Source organism: Lynx rufus, unplaced genomic scaffold, assembly GCF_022079265.1.
Source record: "Lynx rufus isolate CCGP_SWC_20201006 ecotype Redwood Valley unplaced genomic scaffold, mLynRuf1.p SCAF_7, whole genome shotgun sequence".
NCBI lineage: Eukaryota > Metazoa > Chordata > Mammalia > Carnivora > Felidae > Lynx > Lynx rufus.
The window spans coordinates 82,365,100-82,385,760 of record NW_025814889.1 but is presented as its reverse complement, the minus strand read 5'-3'; the positions used below and the strand labels follow the sequence as shown (position 1 = coordinate 82,385,760).

General features: G+C 39.8%; 1 protein-coding gene across 2 annotated transcripts in view; it reads left to right on the top strand.

Moving 5' to 3' along the window:
* Positions 1 to 20,661, top strand: part of SARNP (SAP domain containing ribonucleoprotein) — a 56,637-nt gene that overhangs the window by 15,028 nt on the left and 20,948 nt on the right. For both annotated transcript variants that reach the window (XR_006959940.1, XM_047067316.1), the window contains exons 5-9: positions 2,917 to 2,968; positions 4,030 to 4,103; positions 4,547 to 4,575; positions 7,217 to 7,242; positions 8,386 to 8,454. Coding sequence is in view for 1 of the 2 variants with exons in the window: in XM_047067316.1 (XP_046923272.1) it covers positions 2,917 to 2,968; positions 4,030 to 4,103; positions 4,547 to 4,575; positions 7,217 to 7,242; positions 8,386 to 8,454 (250 nt within the window). In the remaining variant the exon portion in view is untranslated. The remainder of the gene's footprint in view (positions 1 to 2,916; positions 2,969 to 4,029; positions 4,104 to 4,546; positions 4,576 to 7,216; positions 7,243 to 8,385; positions 8,455 to 20,661) is intronic.

Below are 20,661 nucleotides of genomic sequence, written 5' to 3'. Positions count from 1 at the left end.
TATTTAAATGTGAGTTACAGTAAAACCTTAGATTGTGAGTAACTTGTTCTGCAAGTGTTCCACAAGATGAGCAAACATGTCTAATAAATTTTAACTTGATTAACAAGCAATAGCTTGCAATACAAGTAGTATGTGACACCAAATGTCACATGATCACAACTGAGCCAAGGGTTCTTGAAATTCGCTTTGAAATACTAGTGCTTTGGATTATAAGCATGTTTCCTGAATGAATTATGCTCGCAAACCAAGGTTTTACTGTGTATATTAGGCAGGGTTATAAGCATTTTTACGTGTATTGTCGCTTAATCCTCACATCAGCTGTATGGAATAAGGATAATTATCCTTGTAAGTGATAGGTCTTTTTTTTTTTCTCTTAGCTTGTTATGGGAAATTGCAAGTATATACAAAAGTTACGAGAATAGTATAATAGACCCCCATATACCTATCACCCAGATTTAATACTTATCAATTTAGAACCTTATTCTTTCTAGCAGCTAATAGTACTCCATCCTATAGATAAACAGTAATTTCATCAGTTTCCTATTGGTGGAAATTTAGATAATTCATAGTAGCAAAAAATGCAGTGATGAATGTTGTTATGTAACTATTTTTATACTGACACAAGTATGTCCATATGATAAACTCCTTGCAGTGGATTTGCTGCAAGGGGATGTGCATTTTTGTCTAACAGTACTGCTTTCTAAAGCCATGTAGTTATCTTCCATCATAGGAGGTTTATGTTTAGATATATTACCTTAAGGAAATGGCTTATGGAATAGTTTTAAGTTTACTTACTTATTTTTGAGGGAGAGAATCCCCAGCAGGCTCCATGCTGTCAGCACAGAACCCAATATGGGGCTTGAACTCACAAACTGTGAGATCATGACCTGAGCCAAAATCAAGAGTCAGATGCTTAACCAACTTAGCCACCCAGGCGCCCTATAGAATAGCTTTAAAGTACTGATGTTTTGGGGACTTCTAGAGTAAGAAAGAAGATGAGGTAAATACAGTGATAATTGGCTTGTGTGGGTTAACAGTGAAGTTTGAAAATTCTAGAAGTTTCATTATCCTTAGAATATGTAAAATGTGTAATTCTTCATTTAGAGGGCTTTGATTTTATTAATGAATTTCTAAACAAGGAATTTGAAAGTGTGTGTGTTTGGGGAGGTGATTTTGCTCTTTAGTCGTGGTTAGACTACAGAAAGGTTCTGGGTCCCTGAAGTTTGGAGGATATCTTGTATGTGCCTATGAGTAGGAGAGAAATTTCTCAGTGAAGAGAAGAAATTTCCCATGAGTTCCAAAATGTGATGTGTATTTATGGCTTGAGCTTAATTGTGCCTGAAGGAGTTGGAACACAGCAGAAGGAAGCTTCCTCTCTGGGGTTCCCTTTCTACCACGAGGTGTACTGCAGTAATTGTGCTTCAAGATGGGAATGTGAAGAAAGTCATTAGCTTGAGGTTGGCCGAGGTCTTAATGGCATTGGACTTCAACTAAAACATTAAACTTCAGTGACCTTTTCTGCCAGAACAAGACAGAGAGAGAGCTGGAGAAGGAAGAATGACCAGGAAATGGGAAGAATTCAGGAATTTCTTTAAAGTAGGAATATTCAGGGCTAATATAGGTGCTTTAACCATTCAAAAGGAGATCTTCTTGCTTCATCTTTGGCTTGAGGTTCTCCCAAAATTTGCTTGCTTCTAGTTTGATCTCCTCCCCACCCCTCACCAACACCCTCCATCCCCAAACAGGGCAGTTAAATATTGTAGGATGTAGTTATGGTCAGCAGGGGGCACCCATTGCTTATCTGTCAGTTCAGGGACCTCCAACAAAAGGATGGAGAGAGTAAGTTCCTGTTCCAGAATTGCTTCCTCTGAAAATGCCATTAAACCATTACTACCTTTCAGGGCATCAAATGGGAAAAGTGTCCGGGATACTGGAACAAAGGCTGTCCATGTCTTTAAATGAGGGACCTTAATGAGACTGGTTATGACCCACAGTTTTATGGGAGTTGTTTGGTGGAGGGTTAATGCCCTTCCGTTTATCCTGGGTACTTCCGAACTTTGTCTCCCACCCCTATGGTCCCCCCTCTTTTGTTTTCTGTTAAACCTTTTGACTAGTAGCTTACCATGTTTTCCTAATTCAAACTCCCCATAGCCTTTTTTCTTCCCACCCCCTTTGGCATTTTTATTTCTCTCACTTTGACTATTCTAGCTGGAGCTACAGTCCCCATGGGAGAAATAAAGGATTTGTAACACAAGGAAACCAGAGCTTGTAGAATAACACTTGTTAATCGTCGTCGTGATGAAAATTGAGAGCTGCCATTTAAATGAGGGTTGGAGGAATAGTCATTAGTCCGGAAGTAAATTTAAAGTTCCTAAAGTAAATGAAATGGTTTCTGGTGTCCTTTGAGTGTTTTCCTTCAACCCAGTGTATATACCCAGGCCTCTTTTCTGATATATTTTTTTAATACTTTTTTTTTTAATGTTTTTATTAATTTATTTTTGAGACAGGGACAGAGCATGAGCAGGGGAGGGACAGAGAGAGAGGGAGACACAGAATCTGAAGCAGGCTCCAGGCTCTGAGCTGACAGCACAGAGCCCAATGCAGGGCTCGAACTCACGGAGTGTGAGATCATGACCTGAGCTGAAGTCGGACGCTCAACCAACTGAGCCACCCAGGCGCCCCTATTTTTTTAATACTTTATTTAGCAAAGTAGGTTAGTCTGTTATTTGAACTCATCAATAGATGGCAGTTCAAGAAACTGAAGTTCTCTTGGGTTTCATATTTTTTTGGACTAAGGGATGGTGGAGAGATAATGGGACAGAAGACCTGATTCAGGTGAATTCTTCTACATTCTAAGGTTTAGGGTTAGAATATTAATAAGTTTTCTGATTTAAAAAAAATTTCTTTCATTTCCAGGACAACAGAGAAGAAAGTGGTAAAAATTACATCTGAGATACCACAGACTGAGGTAGGTATTCTGCTCCCTAGTAGAAAAGCAGTCTTTCTATATATCTTTCTGTTTCTTACTTTTTTTTTTTTAATGTTTATTTATTTTTGAGAGAGAGAGAGACAGAACATGAGCAGAGGAGGGGCAGAGAGAGAGAGGGAGACACAGAATCCGAAGCAGGCTCCAGGCTCTAGGCTGTCAGCACAGAGCCTGACATGGGGCTCGAACTCACAAACTGAGATCGTGAAGTTGGACGCCCAACTGACTAAGCCACCCAAGCACCCTTCTTTTTATTCTATCTGTATCATCACTTTAAAGAACTGACTCATACGCACAAAATCAGTATTGACAGATTTTGGTATTGATATATTTTTCTGCCACCTGCCTCTGGGAAAATATTTGGGTTGGTATAGTCATCTTTGAAGCCCTAGTCTTTTTGTATATAGTACTAAGGCTTTAGTGGTATGTCTCTTTAGATGTTGGCAAACTAGGATTAGAGTTTGGGAGGATTGTACCTTGGAAAAGATGAAAAATAAGGGAAGATGTCACTACTGGAAAGCTGGTAAGACTGAAATGTCTCTGGACTTTGTGTCAAGATCTCTGAAGTTAGGTTCCAGTTGAGATGTATGGGGTTTTTTGGTTGTTTTTTTTTTTGTTTGTTTTGTTTTGGTACCTTTAAAGTAGAGATGGCATAGGACAACACTGCCTCATTTCTAACTGAAAGAGTACTACTAGTGTTGGAACCAAGCTGTTCCTTTGATCCGTTTTCAAAGGTCAACTAAACACAGCTTTTGTCTTCTTGGCTTCGTGCAGAATGTGGGTTTTATTTTATTCCTTTCCTTTTGTTTTTGAGGACATGAATGTAATAATAGTCTTTTGTGTTTGCTTTCTGGAAAAGGCTGTTGAGTTAAGCCCTGGGTGGATACAACCTGATATCCTCTAGGGGTGTCAGTATTCTGTTTAGACCTTATGAAATATACTTCTGATGTTCTAAAGATACCCTCTTCTAAACAACTTTTCTCTTTAAAGAAGGAAACCAGAAATTAATTTTTCTCTTCCACTTCTGTCTTTTTATCACCTAGAGAATGCAGAAGAGAGCTGAGCGATTCAATGTACCTGTGAGCTTAGAGAGTAAAAAAGCTGCTCGGGCAGCAAGGTGAGTGTCCTGAGCCTTTTAGATCTGAGATAGTGATAGTACGAAGGTGGAGGCATGATCCTAGATTTTAAATATAATTCTTGATTTTAAGTAGAATAGAGACCTTGCTGAAAAGAAATACTCTTTTGGCTTTGTTCAGAACATCTCTCCTGATTTGGATGTAGTAGCTATAGATTGGGTCTTATCAAGCAGAATTTTTCTAATAGGTGAAAGTCAGAAACTGACTTCCCCCAATTTTGATAAGGCTCCCTTTTAGCTTATTCTGTGGGCTCTTGGTGAGAAAAAGAGTAAACTGAACCTCTTTCATGAGGTTGTTAGAATTAGCTAATGATTGCAAGGCTTGAGATCACAAGCAAGAAGTGCCATATGTACACTTGACACGGAGACAGACAACCAGGAGTGTGAACAGCTTCCTAAAATTTAACTTGTTTTTCTTTCTACAGATTTGGGATTTCTTCAGTTCCATCAAAAGGTAAGAGTACAGAGACTCTAATGAGAAAGTTGTCTTTATATTTTTACTTTTCTGTCACAACAAATTAAGGCAAACTTGTTAGTTTTAGAAAACCTTTAAGAGGTTATAGCATTCACCTCTTTGCTTTATGTAAAACCATACTTAAGCCTTCCCAGGCAATTTAGCATAGGAGGGAGTACCAACATTTGTTTTGGTCTTCTTGGACATCTTTAGAGAAGTTTCATTTTTTTATTACTTTCCCTACTTATTCAGGTGTCTCAAATCAGCATGTAATCATTGTGTACCTGTCCGGTGTTCTGCCTTATGTGAGTGGTGAAAGAACAGAGTTCTTTTGCTTCAGCAGTCTTAACTTCTAGGAATTTACAAGGAAATGATCTTGGATATGCTTAAAGACTTGGTTAGCCAGGGGCGCCTGGGTGGCGCAGTCGGTTAAGCGTCCGACTTCAGCCAGGTCACGATCTCGCGGTCCGTGAGTTCGAGCCCCGCGTCAGACTCTGGGCTGATGACCCGGAGCCTGGAGCCTGTTTCCGATTCTGTGTCTCCCTCTCTCTCTGCCCCTCCCCCGTTCATGCTCTGTCTCTCTCTGTCCCAAAAATAAATAAACGTTGAAAAAAAAAAAAAAATTTAAAAAAAAAAAAAGACTTGGTTAGCCATAAGGATTATCACAGTATTATTTTTAGTGGTAATTGGAAACAATGTAATATACAATAGGGAATTGGTTAAATAAATGTGTACCATAGTATATAGTAGAAGACTATGTAAATGTTAAAGTGATACTGAAGAAAATTTGTCAGAAAAATATTAAGTGAAAACAGGTTATAAAATTGTATTTGCAGTATATTCCCCTTTTGGTAGTAGAAGTACACATATGGATAGAAAAAAGTTGGGGTTGCCTGACGGGCTTAGTTGGTGGAGCATGTGACTTTGGATCTTAAAGTTGTAAGTTCAGGCCGCACATGTGACCATGGAGTTTACTTAAAAATAAAAATTAAAAAAATTTTTTAATATAAAAAGGAATAGAGGTTGGAGGAATATATACTAAATTGTTACTGCTCCTGGTCTCTGATTGGTGGAATTTTGAGTGACGACTTTTTGCTGGTCTATGTTTTTAAAATTAGTACATTGAATGTGTATCTTGTAATAAATTAGGGGGAAAGTTACTTCTTAAAATTTTTTTATTTTAGAGAGAGTGTAAACGGGAGAGGAGTAGAGGGAGAGAGAGAATATTTTGTTTTGTTTTGTTTTTTCTTTCAAGTGTAAGCTGGGGAGGGGCAGAGAGAGGAACAGAGGCTCTGAAGCAGGCTCTGCCCTGACAGCAGTGAGCCCTGAACTCACAAACCATGAGATCATGATGAGCTGAAAGCAAGAGTCAGACACTTAACCTACTTAACCACCCAGGTGCCCCAGGAAAAAGTTACTTTCAAAAAGAATAAAGTCCACATTCTAGAGACTTAAATTTTAAATGTAATATTTTAATCTAATTTAGTCTTCCTAGTGATCTGTCAGTTTAAAGTGTGTTAAGAAAATGTCCTCCAAAGATCTAGTGTTTTGGTGTGCTTTTTAAAAAGACTAGCAAAATTCTAGCCACTATCACTACATGTTTTGTTTTATTTGTTTGTTTATTTTTAAATGTTTATTTTTGAGAGGGAGAGCATGAGCGGGGGAGAGGCAGAGCAAGAATGAGACAGAGGATCCAAAGCAGACTCTGTGCTGACAGCAGAGAGCCTGATGTGGGGCTTGAACTCACAAGCAATGAGATAGTGACCTGAGCCGAAATCAGACGCTTAACCAACTGAGCCACCCAGTCGCCCGTCTTTCTTTTTTTTAACAGCTTTATTGAAATATAATTCATATTCCATATAGCTTATCCATTTAAAGTATATAATTCAATGGTTTTTTAAAAAATATATTCACAGCATTGTGCAGTCATCACCACAGTCTAATTTTACATGTTCATCTCCCCAAAAAGAAACCCTGTACTTATTAGCAATTGTTTCCCGTTCCCTCCCACCTCCCCTACCCAAACAACCACTCATTTTTTTCTGTGCATATAAATTTGCCTTCATATAAATAGAATTGTACAATTCATAGTTTTTTGTGACTGGCTTCTTAGCATAATGTATTCAGGGTTCATCCATATTGTAGAATGCATCAGTACTTCCTTTCTTTTTAATGTTGGATAATTATCCATTGTATGCATATGCCACATTTTATCCATTCATCAGCTAATGGACATTTGGGTTGTTTTTACTTTTGGCTACTATAGCTCATGCTGCTGTGAACATTCATATATAAGTTTTGGTGTGGATGTATGTTTCGTTTCTCTTGGGTGTATAGTCAGAAGTGGGATTATTGGGTCATATGGTACATTCTCTGTTTAACTTTTTGAGTAACTGCCAAATTGTTTTCTAAAGTGGCTCTCCCAGGGCGCTTGGGTGGTTCAGTCAGTTAAACATCTGACTTTGGCCCAGGTCATGATCTCTGTGTTGGGCTTTGTGCTGACAGTACGGAGCCTGCTTGGGATTCTGTCTCCCCCTCTCTGTGTTCCTCCCCTGCACTTGCTTTGTCTGTCTCTTTCTCAAAAATAAACATTAAAAAAAATTAAAATGTTAAATAAAACTTTTTTTATTTTCTTCTTTAGGCCTGTCTTCTGATGCCAAGCCTATGGTAAGACATCTTTTTTTTATACCTTGAGAGAGAAATCTCAACTCTAGTTTTAAAGTTAGAAACAACTTCTCCCCAGATCATAGGACTCTCTGAGATCATATGAGTTTGGTGACTGTTTTCAATATAGTGTTTTATGTCCTAAATAAAATGAATTGAGTACTTAGAGGTCAGGAAAATGCCATATCTTCAGAGTCACTATAGACATCTTCCTTCCTATCATTCTTCTTGAAAAAAATGAATAGATTTTGTTAGCTACAGGACAATCCATATAATTCTTTGTTTTATGATACTGTAGTTTTAGGCCTTATCCAGTGGCTTTGGACAATGTCTGATTCTTAGTTACCACAAGTGAATCTGTGGAAGCAACTTATGAGTTCTGTTGGTAGATACTGGTATTTTTCAACACTACCTATTAAATATAAAATCCTAAAATAAGGAATACTAGAATATGTCTGGACCATTGTGATTAGGTGGCATATTTAGAAAATGAAAACAAATACTTTGGGTGGATGATGTTTGACTTTATGAAATCCTGTTTGGGATTACAGTGTAGTATCATAAGTGAAGCTGAAATGTAGTAGTACCAGTAGTTGCAGTAGTAGTAGTAGTAGTAGTAGTAGTAGTAGTAGTAATGAAATGTCCCACATATCCTTATGATAGTAAGTTTTGTATATCAAGGCTTCCAAGAGAAAGGAAGAGAATTGAATTGGGTACTGGTGGTAGATTTGGTTTCTGAAGTAATGAGAGCTGGGTATAGAGTTAAGAACTATTGCAAAGGCTATGTATAGGAATTAATGATTTTGAACTGTGAATAATAGACTTGTTTGGAGGTGATTATTTAGGTATTTGTTTGCTCCTTCAAGCAGTGTTTGGCCTACTTTGATTTTAAACCCTCTTGAGGCTCTTGCCACCTTTGATGAACGAAGGAGGCTGGGCTGAATCTTTGACTGCATTCCAGAAAAGACCTTTTAATAATTAATGGCATGGATGGGTGCTGCTTAGTTTCCTGATTTGGCACATATAGAGTATCTTTGATATCGTAGGTTTAATTGAACTCTTAGCTTTGGACTATAATTTCTGCTTTTTCTATTTTCTGTTTTGATTTTTTTAAATATGGGTTCCCCCTTTGCCTTTTTTTTATAGGTTAACCTTGATAAACTAAAGGAAAGAGCTCAAAGATTTGGTTTGAATGTCTCTTCAATCTCCAGAAAGGTAAAGTACTGTTTTTGCCACCTTAGAACAGCTTGGGGGCTACATAGACTGGAAATGACTGTCCTGAGAATATAGCAAGCTATTCAGCACTTCATTTCATGAAGTCTTTTGACTATCACCTCTTCTCACTGACTTTTTTATTTTTTAACGTTTGTTTATTTTTGAGAGAGACCGCATGAGTGGGAGACAGAGAGAGAGGGAGACACAGAATCTGAAGCAGGCTGCAGGCTCTGAGCTGTTAGTGCAGGGCCTGACACAGGGCTTGAACTCACGATCATTGAACATAAGATCATGACCTGAGCTGAGGTCGGATGCTTAACTGACTGAGCCACCCAGGGGCCTCCTCTTCACTGACTTTTGATTGCATTACAGGAATTATTTCACATAGCGAATTTTTTTTTTTCCCCTGCAGATTTTTTTCATAGTTTTCACTCAGGAAGTTAGAACATGGTCTGCATTTCTCTTGGTTAGGATGTTGAATTCAATGATGTTAAAAACCTGCTACATCTGCTGTAACTTCTGATATAGTTATAATGGAAACAGGAGATGACAGTCCTGTCTTTAGATCAAAGGTACCTAGAAACAAAATTTGAAGGTTTCCTGGAACAAAAACGAGAAAATTATTTCATTCTTTCTGCTCCTCTGCTAACAGACACTACTGAGTTTATTAAGCAAGATAACACCTGCTGTGTGGTGCAATCAGTTCTACAGGGCATTGTTGTATTTGGAGTTTTGCCAGGCACATTGGCGAAAATGCTGAGGATTCTCCTTTGCCTAGAGCAGGTAGTCTCTTAATCTTTGTTCTGTGAGAATGAAAGCATGTTTCTTGGTTGTTGAAATGGGGACAGGGTTAAGGAAGACTACTTCAAACCAGAAGAACTGTCAAAAGAAAAAAAGTCCCTGGGGCGCCTCCTGGCTCAGTTGGAAGAGCATGCGACTCTTAATCTCAGAGTTGTGAGTTTGAGCCCCATGTTGAGTGTAGAGATTACATAAATAAATAAACCTAAAAAAAAGTCATTTCTTACTTGAGTATGTAAACATTTAACTCTCTGAAAATCTATTGGAAAATACTGACAGTGGTTGTTACATTTTTGCTCAGGAGAAAAATTGAGCACTAAAAAGTAAACACTTGTGACTCAGTGGGACTTCTCAGACAAAAGTGTGCTCCATTTTCCTTCCTTTTAGGTTACATTTTTTATGTTTACCAGAAGCATAACATCGGGTCTTTGTGCCCAGCTTGATGCTGAGACCATAGGTGTTCAGTAGGGGTATTTACTAGTTTATGTGAAATTTTAATTTATTTTTATTATGTTTTTAAATGTTTATTTATTTTTGAGAGAGGCAGAGAGACAGAGGATCCCAAGCAGGGCCCGTGCTATTAGCACAGAGCCCATTGTGGGGCTCAAACTCAGGAGAACTATGAGATCATGACCTGAGCTGAAATCAAGAGTCTGCTGCTTAACCGACTGAGCCACCCATGTGCCCCTATTTCAAATTAAAAAAAAAAAAAGGAGTTGAGAGTAGGCAGAGTATGTGATTCTTAAACCACATGTAGCTTAATTGGGAAAAATTATAATAAACCAAGTCTTTTGTGTTTTGCTCGATAGCCAAGGGGAAGGGTGCTTGGATCTGTGGCCTCAGTTCTTATCTCTCTCCTTTTGTATATGAAGACTAGGTGTCTGAGAATCGTATTGGAATCAGTGTAATAAATGGAAATTGTATGCAAAGAGAATATCTCAAAAGTTACAAGCTTCCAAGCAAAGTGGTTCCTGGAAGAAATCTCAGCAGTAACTTCACTGTAGAGAATTGTGTGTTCCATTAAAATTAACAAAATTGAACATACTATCTCCAGCTATGTAGCTCATTTGGGTACATTCCTGAGAGGAGTTTGCCCCTCACTTTATACTGCCCACCTGAGTTATTTTCATAGTATTTCATTACAGGGATATCAGCCTTTTCACTTCACTTACCTAGAATCTTTCTCCATATTTGACTTGCTTTCATTTTTAGTCCATAGGAAGAAGCTAAAGCATGAATAAATACATTTTTTAACTTTGTGACTTTGAGCAAATTACTAAACTTCTGTAAAACTGGGAGTAACACTAGTAAACTAGTAACACTAGTAAAACTACCTAACACTGTTTGTGAAGGGGAAATGCGTATATGAAATTATCTAAAGTAGTGACACTTTGATCTTTAATAAATGTTTGTTTTCTTAGTTCTGTTGGCCACCTGGCTTTATGACTTTAATTGAGGTAATTAACTTTTGTGTTTTAGTTCATCACTGATAAGATTTCAGTTCCTATTTTAAATCTCTGAAGAGTTGGGGCACCTGGCTAGCATGCAACTCTTTTTTTTTTTTTTAATGTATGTTTGTTTTGAGAGGGAGAGAGTCCACACATGTGTGTGCAGAGGAGAGGCAGAGAGAGGAGAATAGGAGAGAATCCCAAGCAGGCTCCGGGATGTCAGTGCAGAGCCCGACGTGGGGCTCCATCTTATGAACCACAAGATCATAACCCGAGCTGAAGTCAAGAGTCGGGCACTCTTGCCCAAAGTGTGCAACTCTTGATCTTGAGGTTGTGAGTTCCAGCCCCAGGCTGGGTGTAGGGATTACTAAAACAAAATAAATAAACTTAAAAAAATAATTTAAAAAATTAATCTTTGAAGGGTTATAATCAGATAATGGTAATTGGTAAAACTCTCACTTTATGAGTTCCGTTTTCAGATAACGTTCATTGTCATACATATGTTCTAGAGTAGTTTTCTTAAATTCTGTAGCAAAATACTAGTTAAAAATTTTTAATTTAATTAATTAATTTTTAGAGAGACAGAGAGATAGTGTGAGTGGTGGAAGGGTGGAGAGAGAGAGAAAGAGAGTCCCAAGTAGGTTCTGCACTGTCAGCACAGAGCTTGACGTGGGGCTTGAACCCACAAACTATGAAATCGTAACCTGAGCTGAGATCAAGTCGGATGCTTAACTGACCCACCCAGGTGCCCAAGGTTTTTTAAATTTCTAATTCATTTGGGCCACCTGGCTGGCTCACTCAGTAGAGCATGTGACTCTTGATCTCTTGGTCGGGGAGAGCTTTCTTAAAATTTTTAGGGGTGCCTGGAAACTGAAAATTTTAATTAAATTTAAATAGCTACATGTATATTGGACAATTCAAGCGTACCTTATATCTCACACAGTTTTCACACTTGGAAGTATCATAGAAATTCTTTATCAGACCACATACTTGGACCACTGTCTCTGTAGCCCAGAATTTTTTAGTGCCTATAGAAGATAAGCAGTTTTAGGGGCTCCACGTGGCTCAGTTGGTTCAGTTTTTTTTTTTTTTTTTTTTAATTTTTTTTTTTAACGTTTATTTATTTTTGGGACAGAGAGAGACAGAGCATGAACGGGGGAGGGGCAGAGAGAGAGGGAGACACAGAATCGGAAACAGGCTCCAGGCTCTGAGCCATCAGCCCAGAGCCCGACACGGGGCTCGAACTCACGGACCGCGAGATCGTGACCTGGCTGAAGTCGGACGCTTAACCGACTGCGCCACCCAGGCGCCCCAGTTACAGATTCTTAATAACCACTCAGGTCATGATTTCATGATTTCATTGAGCCCATGTCAGGCTCTGTGCTGACTTTGTGGAGCCTGCTTGGGATTCTCTCTCTGCCCTTCTTTCTCTGCCCCTCCTGCATGCACATATGCAATGTGCGCACTCTCTCAAAATAAACATTAAAATATATACATGCAATCTCAGAGTGAATGTGGAAGGAGAGAAATTGGAGGAGAGGGAGTAGTAAGAGATAAGAAGGACTAAGTGTTCTTTTTTTCAAGTAACTTTTCCCTCAGAACTTAGTTGTTCTGGATCCAGATCCTCAAATTGCAACTGGCTGCATTCTCAGTGAGAGTTGTTTGGTTCAGAATCTTGTGCTTAACTGTTCTCTATCACCAGAGATGATTTGCTACTTAGTATTTGGTTGGCCAAGGTTAGTAACCTGATTAAGTTTGTATTTATGGAACAGCCAGATCAGCATACTCTGGCCGCCTCACTCTGGGGTCCTGGGTTCCAGTATAGCCTCCTCTAATATAATTTGGTCATCTATCTTTCAAGTTTTATAATTCTCTAGGCACAGATCTCATTCATTTAGATAAAATGCAAATAGTGGAAGTTAGCAGGTAGTGTAGAGATTTCTCTTTTCATCCTAGTATTCTGAAAAAGGCAATGAGAAACCCCCCTCCTGTTATCTCCATTGCATGGGGTTTGTGTTTGCTTGATCCAGCTTAAATCCCAGATTGCTTGCTGGTTTCTCTTCAGTAGATTCCTCTATAGACCAGTGTATATGATAAAGAGAAAGCGTGTGACAGGAAGTGAGCCATGGGTCAATAGTGTTTATGACTGATTTTTTTTTTTTTAATTTTTTTTTTTCAACGTTTATTTATTTTTGGGACAGAGAGAGACAGAGCATGAACGGGGGAGGGGCAGAGAGAGAGGGAGACACAGAATCGGAAACAGGCTCCAGGCTCCGAGCCATCAGCCCGGAGCCTGACGCGGGGCTCGAACTCACGGGCCGCGCGAGATCGTGACCTGGCTGAAGTCGGACGCTTAACCGACTGCGCCACCCAGGCGCCCCCTGATTTTTTTTTTAACTGTCACAATTCGATCATTTTTTTCTTTATATTTTAGATTTACATCTTGAGCATGTTACAAATTTGGGGAAACTAAATCTCTGCTATTCTTCTTAGGCTGACTTTTGCATGACTGCTCGTGTATTTCAGCTTTCATCTCCACTAGTATACTTTACATGTTAGGCAGTACACAGAAACTTAAAGAAATCTGGCTTCCCTCCTCCCCCTCCCCCCCAATCATCTTCCTCCTTTCCCCCTGCCCAAGAAAGGCCTGTCCGTTCATGTTTCCAGCTCAAGTCTCAGTGAATAGAATCCTGTTGGTTTAGGATAATGGGAAGTGACAGGGCAAAGAATGGCACTGGCATTTATAGACATTTTTTACACAAGAGGCTGTAAATTGTCCCCTCCAACTCTTTGGACTATTTGAGGATAGAATGGCATGCCTTTTCTCATATAAGCCTCATGGTGACTATGGGCTGAGAAACCTCCCACCCCCTCAAACAAAACAAAACCCAGATAAAATAACCTCTGCCTGGTTGGTTCTGATTGATCACCAGCTAGGTTTTCAGTCTTGTGCTTGACTGGTTGTTGTTGTTGTTGTTGTTTTCTCCCCCCCCCCCCCCCCCCCCCGCCCGTCAGTTTTCCATGTCTCCTAAGAGGAGTAGTGTTTGGGTTAGTCCTATTGGTGAAGGACAGGACTTGGCTTGGCATGTAAGAAACTCATCTTTGAAAGGAGCGAGAGATGGATAGAGGGAATAGATGGGAAGCCAGCTCAGTTAATAGGTGATGGTCATAGGACGTTAGTTTTATCAAAACTCTGGGCTTAGAGTTATGGTGTTAAGTGATGTAGCTAATTTGGATTGTTTTGTTTTCATTTTTTTCTCCCCAAACGTTGGCATATTTGGGGGAAGTAAAACTTGATACTTTAGGAAGTTATAGAACATCCAGCTCAGTAAGTATTAAAACAAAACAAAACAAAACCGAAACTCAGGCACTAAGCAGAAAACTGAAATGTAGTTTATACTCTTCTCCCCCACATGTGAGGGGCATGTGTTACTGCTTCTTGGTTCTTAATTAGTAGTAGAAACTATAAGCATCTTTTATCCCTATTGACCTTAGTATATCTTCCTTATTTCTGTGCTGGCATTTTACTGAGATTTCCCTACTTTGTAGCTTGTGTTAAGGTCACTGTCCTAATGAGTTACCTTGAGGCCTGTATACTCTAAAGGCTGCTTTTCCTGTGTTTTGATTTTTGCCAGTTTTCTTCCCTGATGGTTATGGTCTGTGTTATTATACAGTGTCCGAATATAAAAAGGTTAAAAAATTAAATATCCCTCCATTGATCATTGTCTTGTTGTTGAGGCTGGTAGTTAGAAGATTGTTAGGCAGTGATTAGTTTCATGAACTTTTCATGTAATTACATGTTTTTGCTCACCATTGCTTGGGGATGAACCACATCAGAGTGAGAGAGATACTGGACTTTCCTTGTTTTTTGAGGATGTCACTGAAATCTGTTGAGCTATCAGAGAAGCAGCTGGGACAAAGAGTCAGTTCCAGGCACAGGAGAGCATCAGTGTCTCCTAGCATACAGATTTCACTGTGGCTAAATGATGGTGGGTTGGTTTCCATTCAGTCTCTTCTGGAAGGCCTATTTGATTCTGTCTATATTCCCTTCCACCACCTGAAATAAATGAAGAAATGTTTGTTCTTCCCCCTCAGCATTCGGTTTTGGTATAGAGGGATGTGGAGAGAAGGAAGTTCACACTATGGATTTAGTCATAGTCATCAGCTTTCTCAGAGAGTCTGTAAATTGTTAGAGTTTAGGTATATGTATACAAACCTTTTCCAAAGGAAGAACTGTGGGGCCACGCATAGGACATTGCCAACATGGGACTATAAGAACCTGAAGAACCATAAGCTATGGTGAGGAATTTGGTAGAATATTTTTTAAAAGGGTAGTGGTAGAAGATTTAGATCCCAAGATAAGTTGGAAAAGTAGCCTGCTAAGTGGGTTTGGATTCTTTTCCATCCAAATATACTCAAGTAGCAGTACCTAGGCCAAGTACACTACTTAATTCTCTATTAGCCTTTCTCATGGGGCCCCATGAGACCAAGAAGAATGCGTATAGTAGGATTGTAGATGGGAAGAACTTAATTGTAGATCTACTTAGACATTGTATTTCATTGAGCAGGGGTTTGGGGGGGAACATCGCACACCTCATCCTGGATTGGCATTTTCCCAAAAATGCTTCTTCTTCCACTTGAAAAACTACATTATGTTGAGCTTACATTAACCCACAAGAAAAGATTTGTATGGGTTTTTTATATATGGTACAGATAGCACTTGAGAGTGGCTGTCAGGATGAATTTCAGGAAGAGCTAAGATGAACCCCACATAGTTTTCGGCATTTCTTAGGAGCATTTTGGGGCCCAACTAAAATTTAACCAGTCCTTAAAATTTTCTTCTAGTTAATAATAATTTGAAAATGAATATTTGGCCATTTTTTTCCCTGCCTCTTCTCTAAGATAAAAACTGCTGTTTCTCCACCCACCCATTGGAACAAACCTTGAGGGAGTGGTGAAGGAGCTGTTTAAAGAGGAAACAATAGGGAAAACTCTCTGACCTCAGTTTATCCCCTCATCTGGTTCTTCATTTGTCCCTGCTGAGGAACAGAACTTGTCTTTTGTCTGTAACACAAATACATCTTCACCTCCCTCCCTTCCCACTCCCCCCCACCACCCGCTCTTCTCACTCTCTTCTATTATAGTTCCAATCAATGATGTCATTATGTGTGCCATTCAACTGCTGTTGAGCCACTTGGCTATAGGAATTTGGAAGAGCAAAGAGGCAGAATGGAATTTTTCTCTGTCCTGCCCAGGGCTCTTGAAAATGTATTCCAATTTTAACTTGAGAAATAGGAGTCAGGTTTTTCTTTGCTCTGTTTCTTCTTCTACCCTCCCATCTATATTCTAACCCTTAAACATGTTTTTACCTAGCTGTGTGTGAGGGAAAAATTGGATAAGAAGTGTTAGGAATATAAATTGAACACTTGAAGAGGAAAAACTTTAAAAATTTGTGGAAGCAAGATGAAAATTTTGATGTTTTGTCAGCATTTATGGCTGGTGTTTTGCCCTGTTTCCTATAAGTTGGGTCTTTGAGAAGTTTCTGGTAGAGGGTTGTATTTCCCTAGGGTGCGTGGTTGAGAACACTAAGGATCTTATACCTTTTCATTTTATTTTTCTTACCTGATTTTATACCTAAAGAACTAGAGGTAAGGAAGTTTGTAGTAAGAAAAAAACTTACTCTTCGCTATCTCCCCAGCTAAACACCCCACCCCCGCTTACGTCTTTGCATTCCTTCTTCTAACATGTCAGAACTGATGGCTTTGATAAAAAACAAGTTTTATGCCTCTTTGTGGTTCCCCTGTAGTATTTTCCCTAAGAATAAACACAGCCTGGAAAAGGAGGGAATGCTGGATTCTGCTGAGTCTGTTTTATTTTAAATACATTTAGTTGTTTGTGCGAGCCAGGTTGTTGGGGTGGGATCATTCTCTGAGTGTCAGTTTAAAAAAAAATTTTTTTTCCACTCATGGTACACAAGGTAAATAATTTTTTGTATTTTTTTTAACGTTTATTTATTTTTGAGAGAGAGCCAGAGTGCGAGCAGGGGAGGGGCAGAGAGAGAGGGAGATGAGAATTGGAAACCGGCTCCATGCTCTGAGCTGTCAGCACAGAGCCCGATGTGAGCTCTAACTCACTGTAAGATCACGATCTGAGCCAAAGCCGGATGTTTAACCGACTGAGCCACCCAGGTGCCCCTCATTTTTAAAATTCACTTGCAAACACATATCTGATTGTATATCAGTCTGACTTGGGAGTGACCAGTACCTGTGTCTAATTTCGAGGTGACCAGTAGCTGGCCTGGCATTTTTAAGGAGAGCAGTATCTGTCTGATCACTCTCAGATACTCTCCCTGTGGTGAAATGTGAGCATGAGCTTAGTTTCTGAATCCAAGTCTATCTGTCCTTCAGAATCTGTATGGGAGAAAAAAGTATGGGGTGTTTTTTGGGTTGGTTTGGTGGTTGGTGTGTGGGGGGGGGTGGGGGGTGGGTGTGGGTGTGTATTACTACTTTTGGGGGGGTCTGAGAACTCATGGTTTGAGAGTTGCAGCAATATAGGGATGTTTAAGATGTATTTTAATACTTGAGAGGCTAACACTTGAGTAATAGTGTTCCTTGGACTAACATCGATAAGAAGTAACATTTTATTTTTGAAAATACATACAGGTTCAAAAAAAATAGATATAAGTTCAATTCAAATAAAGTTTAATAATTATATGACAGTTCATTTTCTTAGGTATTCACTGGAATAATAGAATTACTTTTCAGGCCTGATAGCTGATGCTGTATATTTTGGAGATAGGGATGGGGATGAGCCAGGGTGTCAGATTGGGAGATATCTTATGGGGGGATATTTGGTGGTGATGTTTGCAAACTAGCAAAGGCCCTGTTTTTTGTTTTTTAAGATTTTTTTTTTTTTTTTTAAGTAATCTGTACACCCAACCTGGGGCTTGAATTTACAATCCCAAGATCAAGAGTCTCGTGTTGTACTGACTGAGCCAGTGAGGCACCACGAAAAGTCCCTCCTGTTCTTAATAAAACCTGAGGTGTTGGGGGTGCCTGGGTGGCTCAGTCGGTTGGACATCCGACTTTTGGTTTCAGCTCAGGTCCTGATCTCACAGTTGATGGGATTGAGCCCCGTGTTGGGCTCTGTGCTGACAGTGTGGAGCCTGTTTGGGATTGGAATTTTCTCTTTCTCTTTCTCTCTGCCTCTCCCCTGCTTACACTGTCTCTATCTCTCTCAAAATAAATATTAAAATAAATAAATAAAATCTGAGGTGTCTTGTTAAGATTTAGAAAATGTTAGCTCCTTCCCTCCCCTCCTTTCCTTTGTTACTCTTTTCTCACATTTTTTTAAATAGTATTTTAACCAAATTTTACCTTCTCATTGCTAGAGCAGATTCTTAGGTCAGAAATTGAAATGTATTTTCAGGATGTTCTACACTTGGAATTCATGTCAAATATTGAATCTTTAAATCTCTAGCAGTGAAGATGTGTTCCTGAGAAAGATATTATGTTTATAGTGCTTGCTTTCTGGATTTTAGAAAGTATCAGGTGAGGAGTTCATTGAGGTATAGAGTAGAGGAGGAAGTTACAGAATTTTCACTACCATGTTCATGCTTAGGTATGAGGTAGTTGAGGAAGTGCAGCCGGAAGTGAAAAGAGCTATGAGAGCCTTCATGTAATGGACTTCTTTGGTTCTCTAAATAACAAGCAAAGCACATGAGCACTAAGACAAATTCTATCTGTTCTCATGTCTGCTCTCTACTGATATTCCCCCTCACCCTCTGTATCAATTCTGCAGAAAAAAAATACTTTTGTGTACTTGAACCTAGTTGCCTCCCTCTTTCCCCCACATACCTGAAGTCTTCCCTGATCTTGTTTTGGCATGTTTTCCTTGTATTGAGCTCCTCTTGCAAAAGAGTTTCTGTGTTCTGCTTGAATTCTACAAAGGAAGCAAGACAGGTGTGCTCCTTAGAGCCAGCTGTGATTTCTTCATAGTTTTCTTTTGCCTTTCACGTCCCTACAGCTGAGATACCCTGTTTGTAGGAAGTGTAAACTTTTTTAGAAGGCCTGACGCTTTTGGGGAAAAATTGGAGTCAAGCAGCAGCCTTGTTTGGACTTGGTGAGATTTTTTTTTTTTTTTTTTTTTTGTAATTTTGGTCTCTGTTTTCTCAAAGCCATTTGCAATTATTCATAGCTGTAGCTGCACATAAGGCTCCAGGGGACCCTTTTTAAAATACATTTCCCTAAGTAAGCTCTTCGTTTTGAGATTCAGGTTTATTAGGTTGGATTGAAGCCAGAAATCTGCGTTTTGTTTTATTATTTTAGAGAGCAAGAGAGAGCATGCCAGCAGGGGAGAGGGGCAGAGGGAGGGAGAGAAAGAGAATCTTGAGCAGGCTCCATGCTCAGCACGGAGACCAACGTGGGGCTTTATCCCACGACCGGAGCCAAAATCAAGAATCAGACGCTCAACCAACTGAGCCACCCAGGCGCCCCAGAAATCTGCATTTTATTTTATTTTATTTTTTAATTTTTTTTTTTAACGTTTTACTTATTTTTGAGACAGGGAGAGACAGAGCATGAACAGGGGAGGGTCAGAGAGAGGGAGACACAGAATCTGAAACAGGCTCCAGGCTCTGAGCTGTCAGCACAGAGCCCGACGCGGGGCTCGAACTCACGGACTGCGAGATCATGACCTGAGCCGAAGTCGGTCGCTCAACTGACTGAGCCACCCAGGCGCCCCGAAATCTGCATTTTAAAATACTGCAGATGGGGTGCCTAGCTATCTCAGTTGGTAGAGCATGTGACTTGGGTTGTGAGTTCGAGCTCCATGTTGGGCGTAGCTCTTAACATTAAAATACGTGTGTGTGTGTGTGTGTGTGTGTGTGTGTGTGCGCGCGCGCGCGTGTGTGTGTGTATATTACAGGTGAGAAGAATCTGCTTCCCTAGTGCCCATTCTAATTTCTGAATGCTCAGGTAACTATCATCCTTCGTTCTCTGTATATTTGGTTAAGACCACATTTACTTCCCCTCAAAGTTTTTAGCTTCCCTCTACTGACTTCTTGACATTTCTGCCAAGCTCTGCATCACTTATCCTTAAAAGCAGCAGCTTCCTGGCTTTTAAGGGAGGGAGGGTGGGGACTTTTAATAGAAACTTGGTTTCCGGGGGTCTCAAGTGTGAAGCCTTCATTTCCTCCACCTGCCTTGCTTTGTCCTACAATCAGCTAGATCAAGACCGAGACGACCTCCTCTGGGGTTGGAGAGGAGTGGGGGTTGGGGAAGGAACTTGATTTAGATAAAGAGAAAAAGTGATGGGAGCTCGTGACTCAGAAGAGTGTTTGGTTCTGAGCTGTGTTTGGGGACTTCAAATCCTGGGAAGATAGGAGGAGATACAGTTCCTGGTGGTCTCTAAATCTCATGTAGCTTTAAATTCCCTGGCATCCTCTTGGCCCTAGAAAGTTGATTCTGATCTCACAGTTGAAAAGTTTTTGAGTAGGTAAGATGGTTGTATTGGGAAGTGTATTTTTTGTTATGTGTGTGGGAGTGTTGGGAGTGTCTCTATTATTATGTGCTAAAATGGCATACCCTTTGCTAGTCCAGCCCTTCACCTTTGTCTTTTTTAGTTAGCTTCTGTGCATTAGTGTTTAGGACCACCTTATGTTCTGTGGTCTGACTGGCATAAGCAGGCTCAGGAATAAACATGTTCAGATGAATTTCAGAAACTGGGACAGGGAGGTGACAGCTGTGTGTTGAAGCATTGCAGTGTTTCTGAGAGAAAAACCATCAGTTGCTGTCATTCACTCTGAGAGTATGAAATTGGAAGCCCACTTACCCTGGAGTGTTTCATAACCTTTACCTCTGGGAAGTCAAGGCCATGTCATTATTAATCTACCATCGCTTGAAAGCCCCCAGCCTCTGCTTTTCATCCTGACATTAGTCACGTGGCGGTGAGAGTCAGGAAA